At 41.3% G+C, this 19,037-nt stretch overlaps 1 protein-coding gene across 1 annotated transcript in view; it reads left to right on the top strand.

Annotated features, from left to right (window-relative positions):
- tmem98 (transmembrane protein 98) overlaps window positions 1–17,140 on the top strand; it is a 34,627-nt gene extending 17,487 nt beyond the window's left edge. The window contains exons 3-7 of the mRNA XM_048614390.1: window positions 1,561–1,773; window positions 9,238–9,369; window positions 13,254–13,287; window positions 15,413–15,528; window positions 17,038–17,140. Coding sequence (XP_048470347.1) covers window positions 1,643–1,773; window positions 9,238–9,369; window positions 13,254–13,287; window positions 15,413–15,528; window positions 17,038–17,140 — 516 coding nt within the window. The 5' untranslated portion in view covers window positions 1,561–1,642. The remainder of the gene's footprint in view (window positions 1–1,560; window positions 1,774–9,237; window positions 9,370–13,253; window positions 13,288–15,412; window positions 15,529–17,037) is intronic.
- Window positions 17,141–19,037: the final 1,897 nt, after the last annotated feature.

The raw sequence follows: 19,037 nt of genomic DNA, 5'->3' as shown, positions 1-19,037 counted from the left end.
TGAAAGTGGATAATTCCATTTTTTTCTGAGTTTTACTCTCTGGTTATTCCATATCCTTGCCTGTCCACTCATCCTAAGTATATCCCTCTGCAGCACTTGGATATAATATGTTCAGCTCCTCAAAATAATTGTTAATATTGATTAAAAGTAGCTGAGTACCAAGTTGTGTCTCATTAATTATAGCTTGCCAACCTGAAATATTGTTAGTGGGTTTGAGGAACCTGTGAGGTTTTTATTAATGCAATGTTTGCCCATCCCAAAGTGCCCTGGGAATTTGGTGTAAGGTTTTCTGGTTATGGTGTTCTCACTATGAGTTTGTAAAGCCCAGGAAATTAACCAAGCAGTAATGTAGCTGTAGCAACACACGTTGCTGTGTGACTTGGAGGCGATGGCATTCCCAAGCCATAGACCAGTTAAAAGCAATTATCCGAGGACGACTGGATACTCCTCTGTAATGGTATCCTTGGATCATGTTTTGACTTAAACATTTTCAATGTTGGTAAGCATCTACAGCCAGCTGGCCACGCGTAATCGAATAGCAAGTACATCATCTGACCTTTCAGTCGACTGTATTTATGCCATCTCTCTACAAGATCAACTTGGCCAGTCCCGCTTCCCCAACCTTTCCTCGTGGCCCTGTACATTTTCTTCTTCACATAATTATCCAATTCCCCTTTTGAAAGCCATTGTTGAATCAGTCTCCAGCAAACTCCCAGAGCGCTTCTCAGATCTAACTGCTTGATGCAAAGAGAATGTTTATCCTCATCTCACCTTTCTTCATTTTAAATTTATGTCCTATTGCCAATGGGAACATGTTCATAGATCAAAGAATTCCCACAGTGTGGAAACAGGCCCTTTGGCCCAACAAGTCCACACCGATTCTCAGAGCATCCCACCCAGACACGTTCCCCTATAACCCACCTAATCTACACATCCCTGAACACTACGGGCAATTTAGCATGGCCAATCGATCTAGCCTGCACATCTTTGGACTGTGGGAGGAAACCCACGCAGACACAGGAAGAACATGCAAACTCCACACAGACAGTCACCTGAGGCTGGAATTGAACCCAGGTCCCTGGTGCTGTGAGGCAGCAGTGCTAACCACTGAGCCACCGTGCCGCCCTAAATTTTCTGTGTCCAGTCTGTTCAGCCCCGTCATGATGTTGAAATCCTCGACCCGTCTCGACCTTCACTTCTTTAAGGAGAATAACCCCAAATTCTCAATAACTGAAATCTTTTACATTTGGAACCATTCTTGTAAATCTGATATGCACCTGATCTATTGCCTTTGTATCCTTCCTAAAGTGTAGTGCCTAATACTGGATACAGTTGACGCTGACCTAGTGCTTTATAAAGATTTACCACAACTTGCCTGATTTACTGTATTTATAAAGCCCAAAATTCTGCATGCCTTTCAACTGCTTTCACAGCCTGCTCAGTTGCCTTGTGTTACCAGCATGTCCCTTTGCTCCTACACCCCCTTTAAAATGGTATCCTCTTATTTATTTACGTAATTGTTATTGAAGTAAATAAAATGTTTTTCTTTTTGGATTTCAGATAAGATGAAGCCATAATAGCCAAGTCAGAGGACAACGGAACAAAGTCATCCAACTTAAAACATTTCTCCAGCTTTGTTACCATGGAGACTGTGGTTATTGTAGCAATTGGGGTCCTTGCGACTATCTTTCTGGCCTCCTTTGTGGCCCTCGTCGTTGTCTGCAGACACCGTTATTGTCAGCCCAGCAACCTGTTGCACCCTTTTGACTCAAAGTAAGTGCCATGAAGGCTTGAGGCCTAGCCCCTTTTAGAAATCGATCTGTTCATTTTCATGTTGATACTGTTCTGCCACAGCGATCATCAGAAGTACTTATAGAAGCTGTTAATTCACAGGAAGGGGCCAAACACAGGCAAGTGGAACTCGTTTAGATTGTGAACAGGGTCAGCGTGGATTACTTAGACCGAAGGGTCTGTTTCCAAGCTGTATGACTCCATGACTCCATGTCAGCCCATACCATTCCCTTTTGAACAATCCAGTCAGCCCTACTTCTCTGCTTGATAGCTTTAGTTCTGAAAATTCATTTCCTTCAAGTGCTAATTAATTTTCTTTTGAAATTATTGACAGCTCCTGCTTACGCTACCCTGTTTTTTGGGCAACAAAATCCAATTTATTACCACTCACTGGGTACTGAAGTTCTTCTTCATATTCCCCCTGTGGCTAAATCTTAAATCTGTGTATCCTTGTACTTGTGCAGCTAATGGGAAGAGTTTTTTTTAATGTCTGCTTTATCTAAGCATGACAAATTTGTATGCCTCCATGAAATCCCACCACTGCACCCCCCCAACTGAATCTCCTTTGTTCCATGGATAATAACTCCAGCTTTTCCAACCTAATCTTGAAACTAAACCTCAAATCCTGGAACCATTCTGATAAATTGCAACTGCAACTTTTCAAGAAATTTTACATCTTTCTGGATTGTGGTGACCAGAACCGAATGCAACTAATCAGAGCTTTGTAAAGGTTCAGCATAATATTCCCAATTTTATATTCATTGCCTTTATTTCTGAGGTCCAGGATCCCATAACCTTAACTAACTGCTTTCTGAATATGTCCTGCTATCTTCAAAGATTGATGCACGCCCCTCTGTTCATGCACACGTTTTAACATTGTGCCATTAATTCCGTTCTGTCTTCCCTTCTATCAAAATATGACACCTCCCATTTCTCAGTATTGAACTCCACCTACTATTTGTGTGTCCATTATGCTAGCCCATTTATATATGTCCTGTTGCAGGCAATTCGTTTCACCCTCATTGTTTGCCATTCCCCCAAGTTTTGTATCATTGTCAGAATTTTAAACTTTATTCCATACTTCCAGATTCATGTCATTTACATGTGGCACAATGATCTTTGCATTGACTCATGGGGAACATTATCCTCTGACCAAGAAACAACAGACTTTCGCAACTCACTGCTTTGCATCCATAAACCGTTTTTTTTAATCCAATTGCCAATTGAATGTTTACCCTGCTATTCCATAAGCCTCAAATTTATTGACCAGTCTCTTATGCAGTACTTTGTCAAAAGCTGCCTTAGAATTCATATAGACATTTATTGCATTACTTTCATCAAACGTCTCCATTACTTCATCAAAACAGTTCAGATAACTCTGCCTTCCACAAATCTGTTCTGCTTCTCCTTACTTAGCACAGCTGTCTCCAAATTCCCATTGATTTTTTTTTGATTATGGATCTCAAAGCTATAGAACATACTGATCAAGGAAATTCTCCTGAACACATTTCACAAAGTCTTCCCTCCTCCTTACATTTTATTATAACATGTATGCCACTTGTTATTTGGATAATGAAATTCTTAAAATATCTGATCTCTAATTCATGTAAATCTTTGGGATTCCCCTGTAAATTCATTCGTTTTTTATTCTCTCACATGACTTAGCACCCTATAGCATTCCCAAGTGGTGTGATCTTACCTTTTTTGTGTTTCACCTGTAACAAAATGGACTCTGTCCTTGCCTTCCTCAAAGGCATCTACTCTTTCCAACAGCACAATGTCAGCCTTAATCAGAATAGCCACTCCATCTTCTCTTTATCCTTCTCTATGTTTTCGGAGTACTTTTTGATCTTAAAATATTAAGCTCCCAGTCCTCACCATTTTTAAGCCTTGGTTCTGCTATTGTCATGACATTGCTGTGAAATAGAAGTCACTAAGCAGCAGTTAGCAGACTACAATCCCCACTAACTCACTAGCAACTTCAGGAGATCCAATAACTATGCCTCATTTGAGTCTATCTGCACCAAGCCAAAAATCCAACATTAGTCAGTGCATTTATTGTGTACCTCAGGGAGTTTGAGCATTCAATTGGACAAGAATTGCCACTAATTTGCAAGATTTTGTCTCTAAACTTTTCTTGGCCTTTTGATGATGTGGAGGTGCCAGTGTTGGACTGGGGTGGGCAAGGTCAGAAACCACATGACGCGAGGTTATAGTCCAACAAGTTTATTTGAAAACACAAGCTTTCGGAGCGCTGCTCCTTTGTCACGTGAGGCCTGTGATTTCAGACCTTGGCCCTTTGATAACAGCCTGAAGTCTGCTAAAGTGTGGGCTCTATCATAAAAAGGAAACACTTGATATGTCTGTGTGTGCAAAGACTATTTCTCAAGCTCCTTTGTACCACACTTCACAGATTAGTGTCAGTGAGGTGGTTTAACTTAGTTCTTTTTGTTTAAAGACATTGGTTTTCACTGGAGATAAACAATGAATCACAAACCTTGAATCAAATAATTGACTGGCCAGCTCACTGAAGGGAGAATGCTCATTGAAAATTCTCACTGGTGACTGAAATTCTAAAAATAAGGATCCAGACAAACAAAGACCAAAGGAGACCCAGTGCAGTAAAAAGAATGGCACACACAAACATAGAATAAATTACATTCATGGTAATAGCTGAGAAAACCGCTGTTGCTGAAGAGACTTTTATGAAGAGAGTGTCTTCCAGGAAACTTTGTTATTGTAACATTTGGTGACACACTCCCTCTGCTGGATATATAGAAGAATAAAACACTGAGATGAGCCTGTTCCAGATACTTTTGTGGAGAATTATATGAAAAGGATTAATTCCAGGATATCCTGAAGCTGTTTTTTGTCGCCTTCATCCTGGTCGGGTCTTCTGATATCTCTTGCTGGTTTCAAGTGCAGTGGTCATTATTTTTGCTTAATATGCACATTATAACCTTTGACCTATAACATGTCTGCTCGGCTCAGCTGGGATGCTTCACGTGTTTGAGGCAGTGAGTTGAGTTCTACACTAGGCAGGGACGTTATTAATCTAGGATGACACTCTAGCGTCATTAAGTTCATTAAGTTCAGACATATATTCATGTGAGTGAACAGGTTTTATTAAAAGTAATTGTATACACTGGGACTTGATTAGCTCAGTTAGCTGAGCAGCTTTGCATTGCAGAGTGATGCCAACAATGCGGATTTAATCCCTGCACCAGTTCAGGTTACCATGAAGGATTCTCCTTCTCAACCTCTCCCCTTGCCTGAGGCGTGGTGACCCTCAGGTTAAACCCGCAGCAGTTACTTATGTCTGATGAGGGAGCAGCCTAGTCTGTTAATGCCATGGCAGCTTTACCTTTTATACAAGGCATGTTAAAAGAGGGTGTCTTCTGGAATCCTATAGATTCAGGCTCCAGATCTGACAACACTGTGTCATAACTGCTTATGTGCATGATCAGTAACTATTCTTGAAGTAAATGTATAATTAATCCGTTACTCCACATCTCTACCCAAATTCATTCACAGTTTCTCCTTTTAACCATGAATATTCAATCATGGGATTTCACCTGTTTGCTTCCTCTGTTTTCTCCCCTCTGACAAGGCACTTTTGTCTGAGCTAAGAATTTCCGATAATTAATGTTCTCAGTCCCCGGGGGTGGGTGGTGGTGGGGCGGCGGGGGGGAGGAGGGCAGTGTGCGTGGAGTGGTCTTTGGATGTATGGGATCCCTCACTGTGTTGGAAAGCAGTCACAGGGGTGGAGTGCAGCGGCAGCCCCGCAGGATTACTAGCTCCTGGGCTGGGAAGGCTAATCAGGGTAAACATGATTGAGACAAAAACAAACTGTAGCTGCTGGAATCCAAGGTAGACGATAGGCAAGGTAGGCGATGGCCTGGTGGTATTATCGTTGGACTGTTAATCCAGAGACCCAGATAACATTCCAGGGACCCGGGTTTGAATCCAGCCATGGCAGATGGTGGAATTTGAATTCAATAAATATCTGGAATTAAAAGTCTAATGATGACCGTGAATCCATTGTCGATTGTTGTAAAAACCGATATGGCTCACTAATGTCCTTCAGGGAAGGAAACTGCCATCCTTATCTGGTCTGGCCTACATGTGACTCCAGACCCACAGCAATGTGGTTGACTCTGAACTGCCCTCTGGGCAATTAGGAATGGACAATAAATGCTGCTTAACCAGTGACACCCTCATCCCGTGAGTGAATAAAAAAAAACAGGAAGCTGGAAGAACACAGCAGGCAAGGCAGCATCTGGAGGAAAGGAGCAGTCAGCGTTTTGGCTATTACCCTGAAGAAGGATAAGCAGAGCTAAGTTTTCAAGTCCTATACCCCTTCTGAAGAAGAGCAACAGAACGTTGACTGTGCTTTCGCTCCACAGATGCTGCCAGCCCTGCTGAGTGTCTCCAGCTATTTCTGTTTTTGTTTCATTTTTGGTACATCCTGTTCTTGTGTCTTCTAACCTTTCATTGAAGATAAGCAAAAGATCTGTAATATCTTTCTGTTGTCATAGGGATGGTGAATCATCAGTGCTGCTCTGTTTAATAAAGAATGATGTTGACTGGGGATGACTTACACAGTATCAATAATCTCTCTTATTGCAGAGATGGATAACCTATATCTAGCCTTGGCTTTGTTATGTATTATAGTTTTTGTACGGTATGTTGGGACAGTTTGCGTGAGCACTTGGTGAGTCATCAGCTATGTTCATGACATGTTCAGACTGGTATTGAGTCTTTACAGAGTGAATAAAACCTCCCTATTGGATTGCAGCGAATGATGAGTTTGTGTCATTTTTTTAGCTTTGACTAGACCCTAGTAACTGCCTGATACAGAATAGGTTATTATTGTGATTCTTCCCCTACCATGAAGTTTGACTGAAGATGATTGGTGAAATTGACATGGATAATAGGAAAGGCATATGAAATGTTGCCCTTTGTTTTAAGGGGAATGGAGTATAAAAACAGGGAACTGTATAAGTGTAAACTATGGCCCACCACCATAAAAAGGAGAAATGCCAGATTTGGGGCTGTGTCTTGGGATTCCCGACTACATCAAGCATTTTCTTCACAACAGAGATGCTCTGTCTTAGTGAAGTCAGGTCCTCTGCGGGTGAACATTAAAAGTCTCAGAAAATTTCAAGAACTGTCTCTAGGGAAAAAAGTGTCTCTCTTCAATAGTAGCGTAATAGGTTGTGAATAAATCAAGAGGCTCCAAATTTAGTCATTAAATCACAGCTTCAGTTGTATGCAGTTATCACAATGGAAAATGGGCCCCAGGCCAGTTCCTAAACTAAAGTATTGGAAAGGTTCAACTACATCCAAATGCTTCCTTAACATTCACAATTTCCATTTCAATCAGGGATCATTGGAGCAGCCAAGCCTTAGAGCCCTTGTCAGTTTCTCCTTTGTTAAGTCAGTGGAGCTAAGCCCAATCATAGATCATTTTTAGGTTAAAAAGAATAATTTTAGAATAGGCAAAGAATTAATTAAGGTCAGTCATTTCAGCCACAAGACATCTCTGCACGAGTCAACAAATGTGAAGCTGGAAAAGCCCAGCCAGTCAGACAGTATCCAAGGAACAGCACGCTGGCTCAGTGGTTAGCACTGCTGCCTCACAGCGCCAGCAACCTGGGTTCGATTCCACCCTTGGTTGCCTGTCTGTGTGGTGTTTGCACATTCTCCCCATGTCTGCGTGGGTTTCCTCCAGGTGCTCCGGTTTCCTCCCACTGTCCAAAGATGTGCAGGTTAGGTGGGTTGGCCGTGCTAAATTGCCTGTAGTGTTCAGGGATGTGTAGACTAGGTGGGTTACAGGGGAATGGGTCTGGGTGGGATGGTCTGAGGTTTGGTGTGGACTTGTTGGGCCGAATGGCCTGTTTCCACACTGTAGGGATTCTAAAGTGAATTTTTTGGGTCGAAACCTTTGTCTGGACTGACAAAGGGTTTTGGCCCGAAATGTTGACTTACCTGCTCCTCGGATGCTGTCTGCCTGGCTGTGCTTTCCCAGCTTCACATGTATTTACTCTAGCTTCCAGCATCTTACTGTCTTCATATCTCTGCAGGAGTTCCTCAGGGTGGTGACCTAGCCCTGTGTGTCTTCAGCTCCTTTAACAATGACCTTCCCTCCATCCTAAGGTCAGATGTGGGGTTGTTTGCTAATAATTTTGGAATCTTTGGCACCATTCACAACTCCTCATACTGGAGCAGTCCACATTGACATACAGCAAGATCTAGACAAATTCAGACATGAGCTGATATTGGTAACATTTGCACCACACAGATATTATGACCTATCCTTGAGCAAAGCTTTCCAAATTATTATGGTTTTTGATAGGATATTCCAAATTGCCGAGATCCCAGATGGGAAGGGATGAACCGGCACCCTTTTATTCACCGTGCCCCTCCCTTATTTGGTGGCAACATGGTTATTTTAATAAGGACTCCTTTCATTTCTCCCAGACCAAATGAATTTAAAGCAGACAGTTTGACCGTGCTAACAAAAGAATGAGTTAGTAATGACTAAACGCAAGAGGAAATAATAATGTAACACATACAGACAGATTACTTATGAGAAGTGAGGGTAAGACAAGGACAAAAGTTAAAAAAGACACAGATCAATCTCTGAATTTTGTGAAGAGTAGATGATGGCTAGAGCATCTGCTATGTTGGGTGATGCTAGTAGCACCAATAGGAGCTCAACAACACTGAAGAAGCTCAACACCATCCAGGACAAAGGAGCTCATTTGATCGTGTCCCATCTAACACCTTCATTCCTTCCAATACCAATGCACAGTAGTAGCAGCGTGTACCATCTGCATGATGCACTGCAACAACTCAACAAGTAACTTTCAACATTCATCCAAAACTGTGACTTCCATTACTTCGAAGAGGGCTTCCCAAAGTGGGTCGGGACCCAAGTGGGGTTGTGAGCTGAAATTGTGGGGTTGCGAACTTTGACAGAGCAATAGCCGACCTTCCTCTCCTTCCTCTCATTGATCTTCTCCTCCCCCACCCCTACCTTTCAATGAAGGGTCACAACAATTTCTGAGCTGCGAAATGAGGTCATGCTTGAAAAATGTTTGGGAATCACTGGCCAAGAAGAATAAGGGCACCGTCAGTTTCTCTCCAAATCACACATGATCCTGACTTGGAACTATATCCCTGTTTCTTCACTGTTACTCGGTCAAAGTCCTGGAACCCCTGCTTGAAGAGCACTATGGGTGTACCTTCCTGCAGAGACTGTATCAATTCAAGAAGGCAGCTCAGTACCTTCTCTGAGATAATTAGGGATGGGCAGTAAATGCTGGCCTAGCCTGTGTTGCCCACAGTCACTGATTAAATAGATAAAAATACATCCGTTAGCGTTACTTTATGTATTTTTCCAAGCTGCTGATTTACCCAATGGTTTTATTTGTCCTGCAGGCCTACAGTGGATCTCATTGGTGCAATGGAAACCCAGAGTGAGCCCTCAGAATTGGAACTGGATGATGTTGTTATCACAAACCCTCACATTGAGGCGATCCTGGAAAATGAAGACTGGATAGAGGATGCTTCGTATGTACAGCGTTGTCTTTAATTACTAATTTGCCAGTAGTCCTGAACAAATGCTCATCATAGCTTCCTCACAATTTAGGGAAAATGAACCTGAAATCAGTCGTATTCCCACCAAGTTAAACTTTTAGTATCCTGAAACCGTGTGGCTCACCTTATTCACTTGTTCTTAGGCAACCACCAAAGACTTGGCTGGTACTTCTGTGCAGTTCTGAAGGAATTGCACTCCTACAGACACATGCCTTTTGGTTGAGATTTTAGAATGAGGCCTGCCCTGCCTTTCCAGGCAATATCAAAGCTCGCCTGTGACCATTTCAAAGAAGTCTCACCAATCTCTCGACAAATCCCTCAACCAGTGCAACCGAGAAAAAAAACTGCCCATTATCTCATTGCTGTTTGTGGGAACTTTCTGTGCACGAATTCTCTGCTACCACTCCTACATTAGAACAGAGACTGCACTGCAAAAGTTCATAATTGGCTGTACAGTGTTTTGGGATGTCCTGAAATGGTGAAAGATGCCAGAAGTACCATGTCCAGTTCTGGTCTCTTTGTTATAGGAAGGATATTTTCAAGCTGGAGAGGGTTCAGAAAAGATTTACCAGAATGTTACCGAGAATGGAAGGTTTGAGTTGTAGGGAGAGGCTGGATAGGCTGGATAGGCTGGGTCCTTTTTCCATTGGCGTGTAGGAAGTTGAGGGTGATTTTTTTGTATTATGAAGAGTATAGATAAGGTGTCTTTTCTCTACGGTGGGGGATTTCAAGATTAGAGGATGTGTTTTTAAGGTGAGAGGAGAAAGACTTAAAAAGGACACGAGGGGCAACTTTTTTACACAGAGCGGTTCGTGTATGGCATGAACTGCCAGATGAAGTGGTGGATGCAGGTATAATTACAACATTTAAAAGATATTTGGGTAAATACAAAAATAGGAAGGGTTTGGAGGGATATCAGTCAAACACAGGCAGGCGAGACTAGCTTAGTGTGGGATTGTGGTTGGCATGGACGAGTTGGACCGAAGGGTCTGTTTCCGTGCTGTATAACTCTGACTATGACTGTATGACTGTTTGGATCCTGATGATGTAACTGGGATCTGTCTGCGTGCTGTTTGACTCTGTGACTCTAGATGCAAATTATTCCTTTCTTTAGTTATCAGGAGATGAATGGGAATGACTCAGTGACAAATCCTTGTTTGATTTTCTTTCTTTCATCTGGGTTCCACGTCAGGAAGTATCTAGGATCTGATCAAGCAGTTGCAAGGTGAAGATTAAGAATTTGTCTGGGCGGGGGGAGCTTTACAATAGCAGTGACATAAGGCTTGATTTTCTAGTCAAGATTATTTGAATGCAAATAGCAACTTCTTTGAAATAAATGGGTTTCTGCTGGCGTTAAAATATTGATCAGAAAATTGAGGTGATTTTGGATTAAAGTTTTCCCAACTTTCATAAATCTTGATGGATGAATGACAAGATCTTGCGATTAATTTTTTTTTAAATGATGCAAATTGGAGTTTAGCCTTTAATGTGTTTTGTCTGGTAGGACCCTACCAATAACAGCATAGGAGATGCAGTGAGGTAACAGTATCGTCACTGGATTAAGAATCTAGAATCTCAGGCAAACATTCCTGATTGTCGTAAAAGCCCATCTGGTTCACTAATGCCCTTTATTGAAGGAAATCTGCCATCCACGCATGGTCTACACATGACTCCAGACCTACCGTGATATTGTTAACTTTTAATTGCTCTCTGAATTGGCCTGGTAAGCTACTCATTTATATCAAATCATGATATAGCAAATAAAGAATAAAGCCAGCAGAATCACAAGGTATTGACCTAGCCACTGGAAATGACAACAGTAAACCTGGCCCAAATTAATCCTGCAAAGACATTATGATCATCTGAGAGCTTGTGCCAAAACTAGGAGAGTTGTCCCACAGACTAGTCACTGCCAGATATAGTCATACTCACTGAATCATATGTTCTATGATATCTCTACTTATGTATGATATATTTTGTTGTATCTTCACTGTTGCTGGGTCAAAATCCTTGAACTTCCTTCCAATATCCTTGATGGAAAATAAAAACTGACCTAGCCCGTGACACACACATTCCATGAATAAATAAAAAGAAAGGAATCCTCTTGTTTCTTCTGCTTCAAACTTGACACCGTTGCTTTTCAAATGCACCACAAAATGGTGTAGAGGGCAAGACTAATCAAATTAAGAATTCCTTGTTTCTGATGAATGCATATGTACAAACACGGAGATCAGGAAACGTTTCAAAAAGAAACATTTCTCCACGATATAGTGAAAAGTACTGAAAAGTGAAAGAAAAGCACACATTACTGGGATTAGGACATCAGTCTTCTATAAAGATGCTTTGTGCTTCGTTAAAGAGTGTCAAAGTGTTTGGCAACGACTCTGGCAGCTTTTGTATTTGACTGAGTTTTCAGTGTGACTATGTGAATTAACATGTCCCTGTGTATGCTGAAACCTTCCCTGGTGCCTTCATTACCTCCCTGAATCGACAATTCTGATGCACTTTAGCTGGTCTTCCAGATTCTACCAGGCGTAAACTCGAGGTCATCCAAAACTGTTTTGCACACATCTTAACTCACAGCTAGACCCGATCCCCTAATACTCCTCTGCTCACTGATCTACAGTGAGTCCAGTTTTTGACTTAAAAACATTGATCCTTGTTTTCAAAATCGGTTCCTCTCCTTTCCCTTCCCTCTCTTTGTAATCATCTCCAGCTCCATAGTCTTCTAAGATAGCTGTGCTGCTCTAATTCTGGCCGCTTGAGCATTCCCAAGAAAAATTTCTCCACCTTTGGCGACCGTGCCTTCAGTTGTCTAGGTCCCAAGGTTTGGAATGTCCTCCCTACATCTCTCAGCCTCTCTATCTCACTTTCCTCCTGATTTGATTTATTGTTTGATTTGATTTATTGTTGTCACATGCACCTAAGTACAGTGAAACATTTTGTGTGCAGTACAGGCAGATCATAACATACAAATCCATATAGACCATAGGGTGAACAAAGCAAGCAGAACAAAGGCAAGAACAGCATTAGATTTGAAATTTGAGAGGTTCTGTCAGCAATCTAAATAACAGTTGGGAAAAGGCTGTTCTAGAACTTGTTGGTATGTGTGTGTTTGAGCTTTTGTATCGTCTGCCTGACGGGAGAGGTTGGAAGAGATTATAACCGGGTTGGGAGTTGTCTTTGATGATGTTGGCTGCTTTTCTGCAGTGATAAGAAGTGTAGAAGGAGCCAATGGATTGGAAGTTGGCTTTCGTGATGGTCTGGGCTGTGCTCACAACATTCTGTAGTTTCTTATGGGCAGAGTATTTGCCGTACCAGGCCGTGATGCACCCAGATAGAATGCTTTCTATGGTACATCTGTAGAAGTTGGTGAGGGTCCTTATGGGCATGCCGAATTTCTTTCATCTCCTGAGGAAGAAGAGGCATTGTTGTGCCTTCTTGACTGTCATGTCTGTGTGGGTGGTCCACGAAAGATTGTTAGCTATCGTCACTCCCGGGAACTTGACGCTTTCGACCCTCTGCACCTCTGCTCCGTTTAAGTAGATAAGGGCGTGTCCTCCTCCTTTCTTCCTAAAGTCGATGATAAGTTCTTTAGTTTTGCTGATGTTGAGGGAGAGATTTTTATCTTTGCATGAAGCATTCTATCTCCTTTCTCTATTCTTTAAGGCACTATATATTTGACCAAGCTTTTGGTCATCAGATTCTATTACTCCATGTGGCTCAGTGTCATACTTCAGGCTTTATAATTCTCCTGTGAAGCACCTTGGGATGTTTCATTACATGAAAACTACAATATAAATATAAACTGCCGTTATTTAATCTGTTTTACTCTAGTAGACTCTTCTATTTTCTAGGGGGTTGGTGTCTCACTGCATTGAGATTCTTAAGGTAAGAAATATAACACTACTATTAAAGACTGAAGGCTGGATTTTTCTTTTTGCAAAGATGGGCTAGATTTCGAGATCTTTATAAATGGAGGCTGAACCTGATTCTGAGATTCAACTGGCAGTTGTTTTTCAGTGTGTGATAAGGGCATAAGTAGCGAGCCTGCACCATGCACTCCTGCTATGGTCAGTTCCATTGCAGAGATAGGCATCTCATTGCCACCTTCACACTACCTGGAAATGTTTCATGGAATCTAGCTTCTCAAGGGCTTAACAGTTCATGGCCCCTCAGAGGAGTTGTGAACCATAGTCTGGATTCATGAAAGCTAAGTTTAAAAGGTGCCACCTATGCCCCTTTCATTCTCCCATGCCACCTCCATGCCCACTTGGCCCTTCCATGTCCCCATGTTTCCTCCATATACGCTTGCCAAGCGTGCAATTTGGACAAAACCTATAAGCCATATCATAACAATGGAAAGTCCTGGAATGTTTGTGATATCTAGCCATCTGTTTTGTTGATGCAGTTCCCAGATGACCTCATTATGAATGCTTGGCTGAACTCTAAGATGCACTCGTAGATTAGCACAGTGGGGTTATGTTTAGATAGCTTGAGGGAGTGTTTTAGCTTTGATTGACTGACATCTTTAGAGTATGTTACTTTTTCTTTGATCTGATTTCTGTTTCTTCAATGTCTGCATGTCTACTTAAACAAGATTAAGGTGTGTGAAATATGGTAAAGATTTTGATATTGAAAATATGATTGACTGTTTCATTGACACTTCTGTAACATCATTGTAAGAGATAAGAGAATAGATTTTTTTCAAAGCAGGTTTCTGAATGGATGTTCCTTTCATGGGTTTTATTAAACTTGCCATTGTTTATTATGTAGCTTATATTACTTCTGTACATAGCATACAGTGGACATGGAAAGGACATGGAGGTGCGATGGGGGCATAGAGAGATGGTGGAGGTGTGAGGTGGTTCAAAAGGCGAACTCTATAGGGCTTAACAACCTTTAATACAACTGGGACAATGTCCCAGAAAACTGAGGAGGTGCTGCAAACCAACCCACCCCCTCCATGGCTGCATTCGAATTGCTTCCTGGGGTAGCAGACCTGACATGATCCAACCTCCTCCCTACCCAGAATGAAAATAGTGGATGCACAGGGTTTTAAATGGAAATGCAACTGCTGCTGAACTCGACTTTCTCCTCCAGATATTCGGAACATAGAAACAGGAGTATGCTATTCAAATCCATCATACCCGATCTATGCCTCAACTCCATTTACCCACTTTGTTTCATCTCCCTCAAAACCCTTACAAACAAAATTAAGACTTTAGTCTTAAAAGCTGTAATTAACAGAGTATCCACAAATGTTTGTGGGGAGATCAAATTCTCGATTTCTGTAGAAATGGAAACATGCTGTTGGATTTGCCTTTTAAAAAGTCAAACTCTAAAAGTGTGCTTTCTTATTGCGCAGCTCCCTACCAGGAGAAAATAGTTCCTGCGTTTCCCCTATCAAGTCCTCTTAACATTTTATCACGGGATAGATGTATGTGTCGGAGAAAAGATGAATTGTGGTATATTTCTTCATAAATTTAGAGACTATGACATTAATAATTATTATTCGCAAGATAAGTAATTATCCTCAGTGCATCTAACAGTATATGCAACTGTACAAACCAGATAGATACACACCAAGACTGGACGGACCATTCCAAAATTTTCACACTTCCTTCGCATTTACACCTATCAAATCCCATCTTGTATGTGAGCTCACTCGGTTAAGACCATCTCGCGGTGGGAATATGAGTTTGAATGTTTCAGAGGAGCCAGACACTCAACAACTTGGTGAAATTTTAAGTTTGCTGAAAACTGATTCCCTTACACAGAGTCAAAATTGTGTCCATTATAATCAATTGGCGAAAAATTATTCAGGATCTGATGGTGAAACTGTTGGCAAACCTTGGTACAGGATGAAAACTTGATGTAACAAATATCGAATAACATGTTATATTAGGAAAGGAATACATGACAATTTGTTTTGTTATTTTTGGTTGTTTGCTTTGAAGAGTTAAGAAGAGCCGATCATCACAGTCACGGACGGTTCTATGCTCCTGTTTTACAGATATGTCATACTCTGACAGAGAAACTTGTTGCTATGACAATGGGATCAGGGGCGAAGATTAAGTCGCCAGCGAGACTCAGCGACATAATCGTAGTGGCAAAGCGGATTAGTCCGAGGTGAGATGGACCTGTCTCAGGATAGCAGCTCACTTTGTTGCTTGGTTGCTGACTTTAAGTATGAGGGTGAATCTGCAGAGCAGAACTTCTCACAGTGATTGACATTAAGGCCGGTACCATCGATGATATAGTAGATGGTGGGAATTGGCTTTTCACAATGGGTTAGAAGCTGGTTGTTCACTGCTGTTGAGTAACATTTCTTGTGCCTCCCAGGAGGACCCAGAGAAAAGTACAGGGGATTGCATCTTCAAATCAACATGAGACCTCCTGAAGCACAGGACCTTCATGGGGAGATTGCAGTATTGCCATAATGTCACTAGACTAATAATCTAGATGGTGGGCTAATGCTGCAGGAAAATTGGTTCAAATCCCACCATGACAACTGATGGAATTTAAATTGAATTAATAGATCTAAAATGGAAAATTATATTGTAAAATTATATTATCAAATTATAAAATTGAAAATTAATAGTGACAATGAAGCATATTGTTACAAAAACCCATCTGGTTCAATAATGAAGAATATCTGGCTTTCTTAATGTTTTCTGGCCTAGATTTGACTTCAGATCCATAGTAATGTGGCTCATTCTTAACTTCTCTAGCAAGCCACTCAGTTTAAGGGCAATTAGGGATAGATAACAAATTCCATTGCAAGAAGGAGTAAAGAACCCTCAGTAAAACATGAAGTATCCTAGGGCTATGGAAAGAATTTCCCAGTTTCCATCTCCTTTCACAGTTCAATCAAGTCTCCCTTCTCTTCTTATCTTCGCCTTTCTGTTGAAAGTTGCCTAATGTTTGTTCCTCACCTCACAGGCACTGATATTTTGCATCAAATCACTTCACTTTGTAGCAATGACTATTCATCAATTCACCTTGTGATGGAAAATCCCGATGGCTGTAATTTAAAGAGGGAACATGCAAGTGACAACGTCAAGATAAATTAGTACTTACCCCATAACCATTTTGAAGTTTCTTTGCTTTTCTTCAATGTGTTGTGCTGAAGAGTGTGATATAAATCTGGTCAAGTAAATGCAGTAGGATGACATCAGGCAAGAAGACTAAGGTCAATGAAGTGGCTGCTGTTTGATTGAACATCAACTGATGATTGACTGAGAATGGCACAATGTCACACCTACCATTACTGGAAGAGCACAGTAACATTGTCAGTGGTAAAATGCATCTTCACCAAAATGCTATGATAGATGAGGGAATACAATAATGAATCAAGTTGAGAAGTTAAAGGCTTTGTCAGTGAATGATTCAAGGGTATCTTAAAGATTGCGAAGAGTTTTAAGACTGTTTCCATTGGTTGTTGAAATGATACCAAGGGAACGCTAACTTAAATTCATCAAAATGATTTGCTTATGTATCTCAATGTTCTAATTATGCTGTTTAAATATTATGACATTTAGTCATTGCTTTCTGTAAGGGGAGAAATCAGCAAATCCTGTTTCCAGCTTGGGTGCACTGTACAATAACGTATGATGTTTCTTTTCTTTCTGTCACTAGGGTGGATGATGTTGTGAGATCAATGTACCCTCCACTGGATCCTAAGCTCCTGGATGCCAGGTCAGCAGTTTCAATTGCTTCTAAAATGTTAATACGTATATAACAATAGATTGAAACAGGTGTGGCGCTCATTTTCAAGTGACATATGTTAAATGAGTGGAATAATTACACTTGGATATGAGCATGGTTCCCTGCACAATTGGAACATAAGCTGATTTTACTATTGCGTAAGACTGTTTAATTCTGGCACATCTTAATTAAAACAGACCTTGTGATAGATGTGCACAGATGACTGCAAGGAGAAATGAGCCTATTTGGTTGGTGCTATTGTTAGAGTGCTCTTGGCAAGAAATGTTTACAGCCATTCAGCCCATCTATTCACTCCGGCTCTCTGCGAGACCAATTCAGCTACTGCCACAGTCTCAAACTTTGCCCCTAGCCCCTTGCTTTATCTTTCAGGCGCTTATCCAATTAATTTTTGAAAGCCACAATTAAATCTATGTTCACCACAGTCGCAAAAACATGCAATCCAGATCCACATCACTCACTGCAGCTCCTGTTGCCTTCAGTTCCTTTCTCAATCATTTAAATTCTTGTCCTCTGGTGCTTTTTGAAATGCACAATTATTGTCCATCTACATTATCCAAACCCCTTGTGATTTTGAACACCTCAATCAAAACTCCATTTCATCATGTTTCCTAAGGAGAGACATACCACCTTCTCCAATCTATCCATGTGCCTAAAGTCACCTATGCCTGACACCAGTCCATTGAATCTTGTCTGAACCCTATCCAATGCACATCTGTCGTAAAGTGTGGTGCCTAAAATTGAATGCAAAGCCTCAATTGAGGTTGAACTGGTTCTTTATGAAGGTTTATTATAACTTCATTTCTGAGGAACAGTCACTCGATCTGAAACATTAACCCTGATTTCTCTCCACAGACGCTGCCAGACTTGCTGAGCTTTTCCAGCAATTTCTGTTTTTGTTTCTGATTTACAGCATCCGCAGTTCTTTCGGTTTTTATCTATTGTAACTTCTCTGTAGAACTTGATGATTCTACTAATGAAGCCCAGGATCCTGTATGCCATTTAATCACTTCTCTAACCTATTGTGCCAGCTTCAAAGTTTGTGCACATACGTCCCCATACTGTGCTCTTGCATCACCTTTGGAATTATCTTTTATTTTGTATTGTTTCTCCTTGGTCTTCCTTCAAAAAAGGTAACAGTTTACACTTTTGAGCATTAAATTTCATCTGCCATGTTCCTGCCCATTTCCTCAGCCTGTCTGCATCCTCTTTAAGTCTATTACAAAGCTCCACAGGGTCCACGATACTTCCATGTTTCATGTCATTTGCAAATTTTAAAATTATGACCTAACTCAAAATGATGTACCAAGAATGGCAGTGGTCCCTGGTGAACTCCAATGTAGACTTCCCTCCAGCCCCCAAACATAACCGTTCACCACCATTTTGGCTCCTGCCAACTTCATACTCATGCCACCACTGCCCACTGAACCGATCTCATTCCCCAGAACCAGATCCAGCAATGCCACCTTCCTCAAAAAGCCACAAACGTACCAATCAAGGAAATTCCCATTAGCACATCACAAACTCCTCCCTGTCTGTGCTTTCCATCTTTATGATTGCAGGACTTATTCAGACAATTAAAGCCCCCCTCATTCTAAGTTTTCTATAGTTTCTGCACTTCTCTGTAGCTTCCCTGCAAATGTGCACCTCTTTATCTTCCTCACTAGATGATGAAGAATATATTACACCAATGGTAACATTGTCGTTTCTAGTCAGGCCCTGTCCTTGACTGCTCTAAGACATCTCCTCTCTTCAACAGTGTAATGCTCTCCTTCTACACTCCAATTGCTCCTCCTTTTCTATCACAACACCATGTATTCAGGGATATTTAGTAAACAGTGCTACTCCCTTGTGAAAACAAGGTGCAGAGCTGGATGAACACAGCAGGCCAAGCAGCATCAGAGGATCAGGAA

Source organism: Rhincodon typus, chromosome 30, assembly GCF_021869965.1.
Source record: "Rhincodon typus isolate 14 chromosome 30, sRhiTyp1.1, whole genome shotgun sequence".
NCBI lineage: Eukaryota > Metazoa > Chordata > Chondrichthyes > Orectolobiformes > Rhincodontidae > Rhincodon > Rhincodon typus.
The sequence above is the reverse complement of the archived record's forward strand: the minus strand, read 5'-3'. Positions and strand labels throughout refer to the sequence as shown.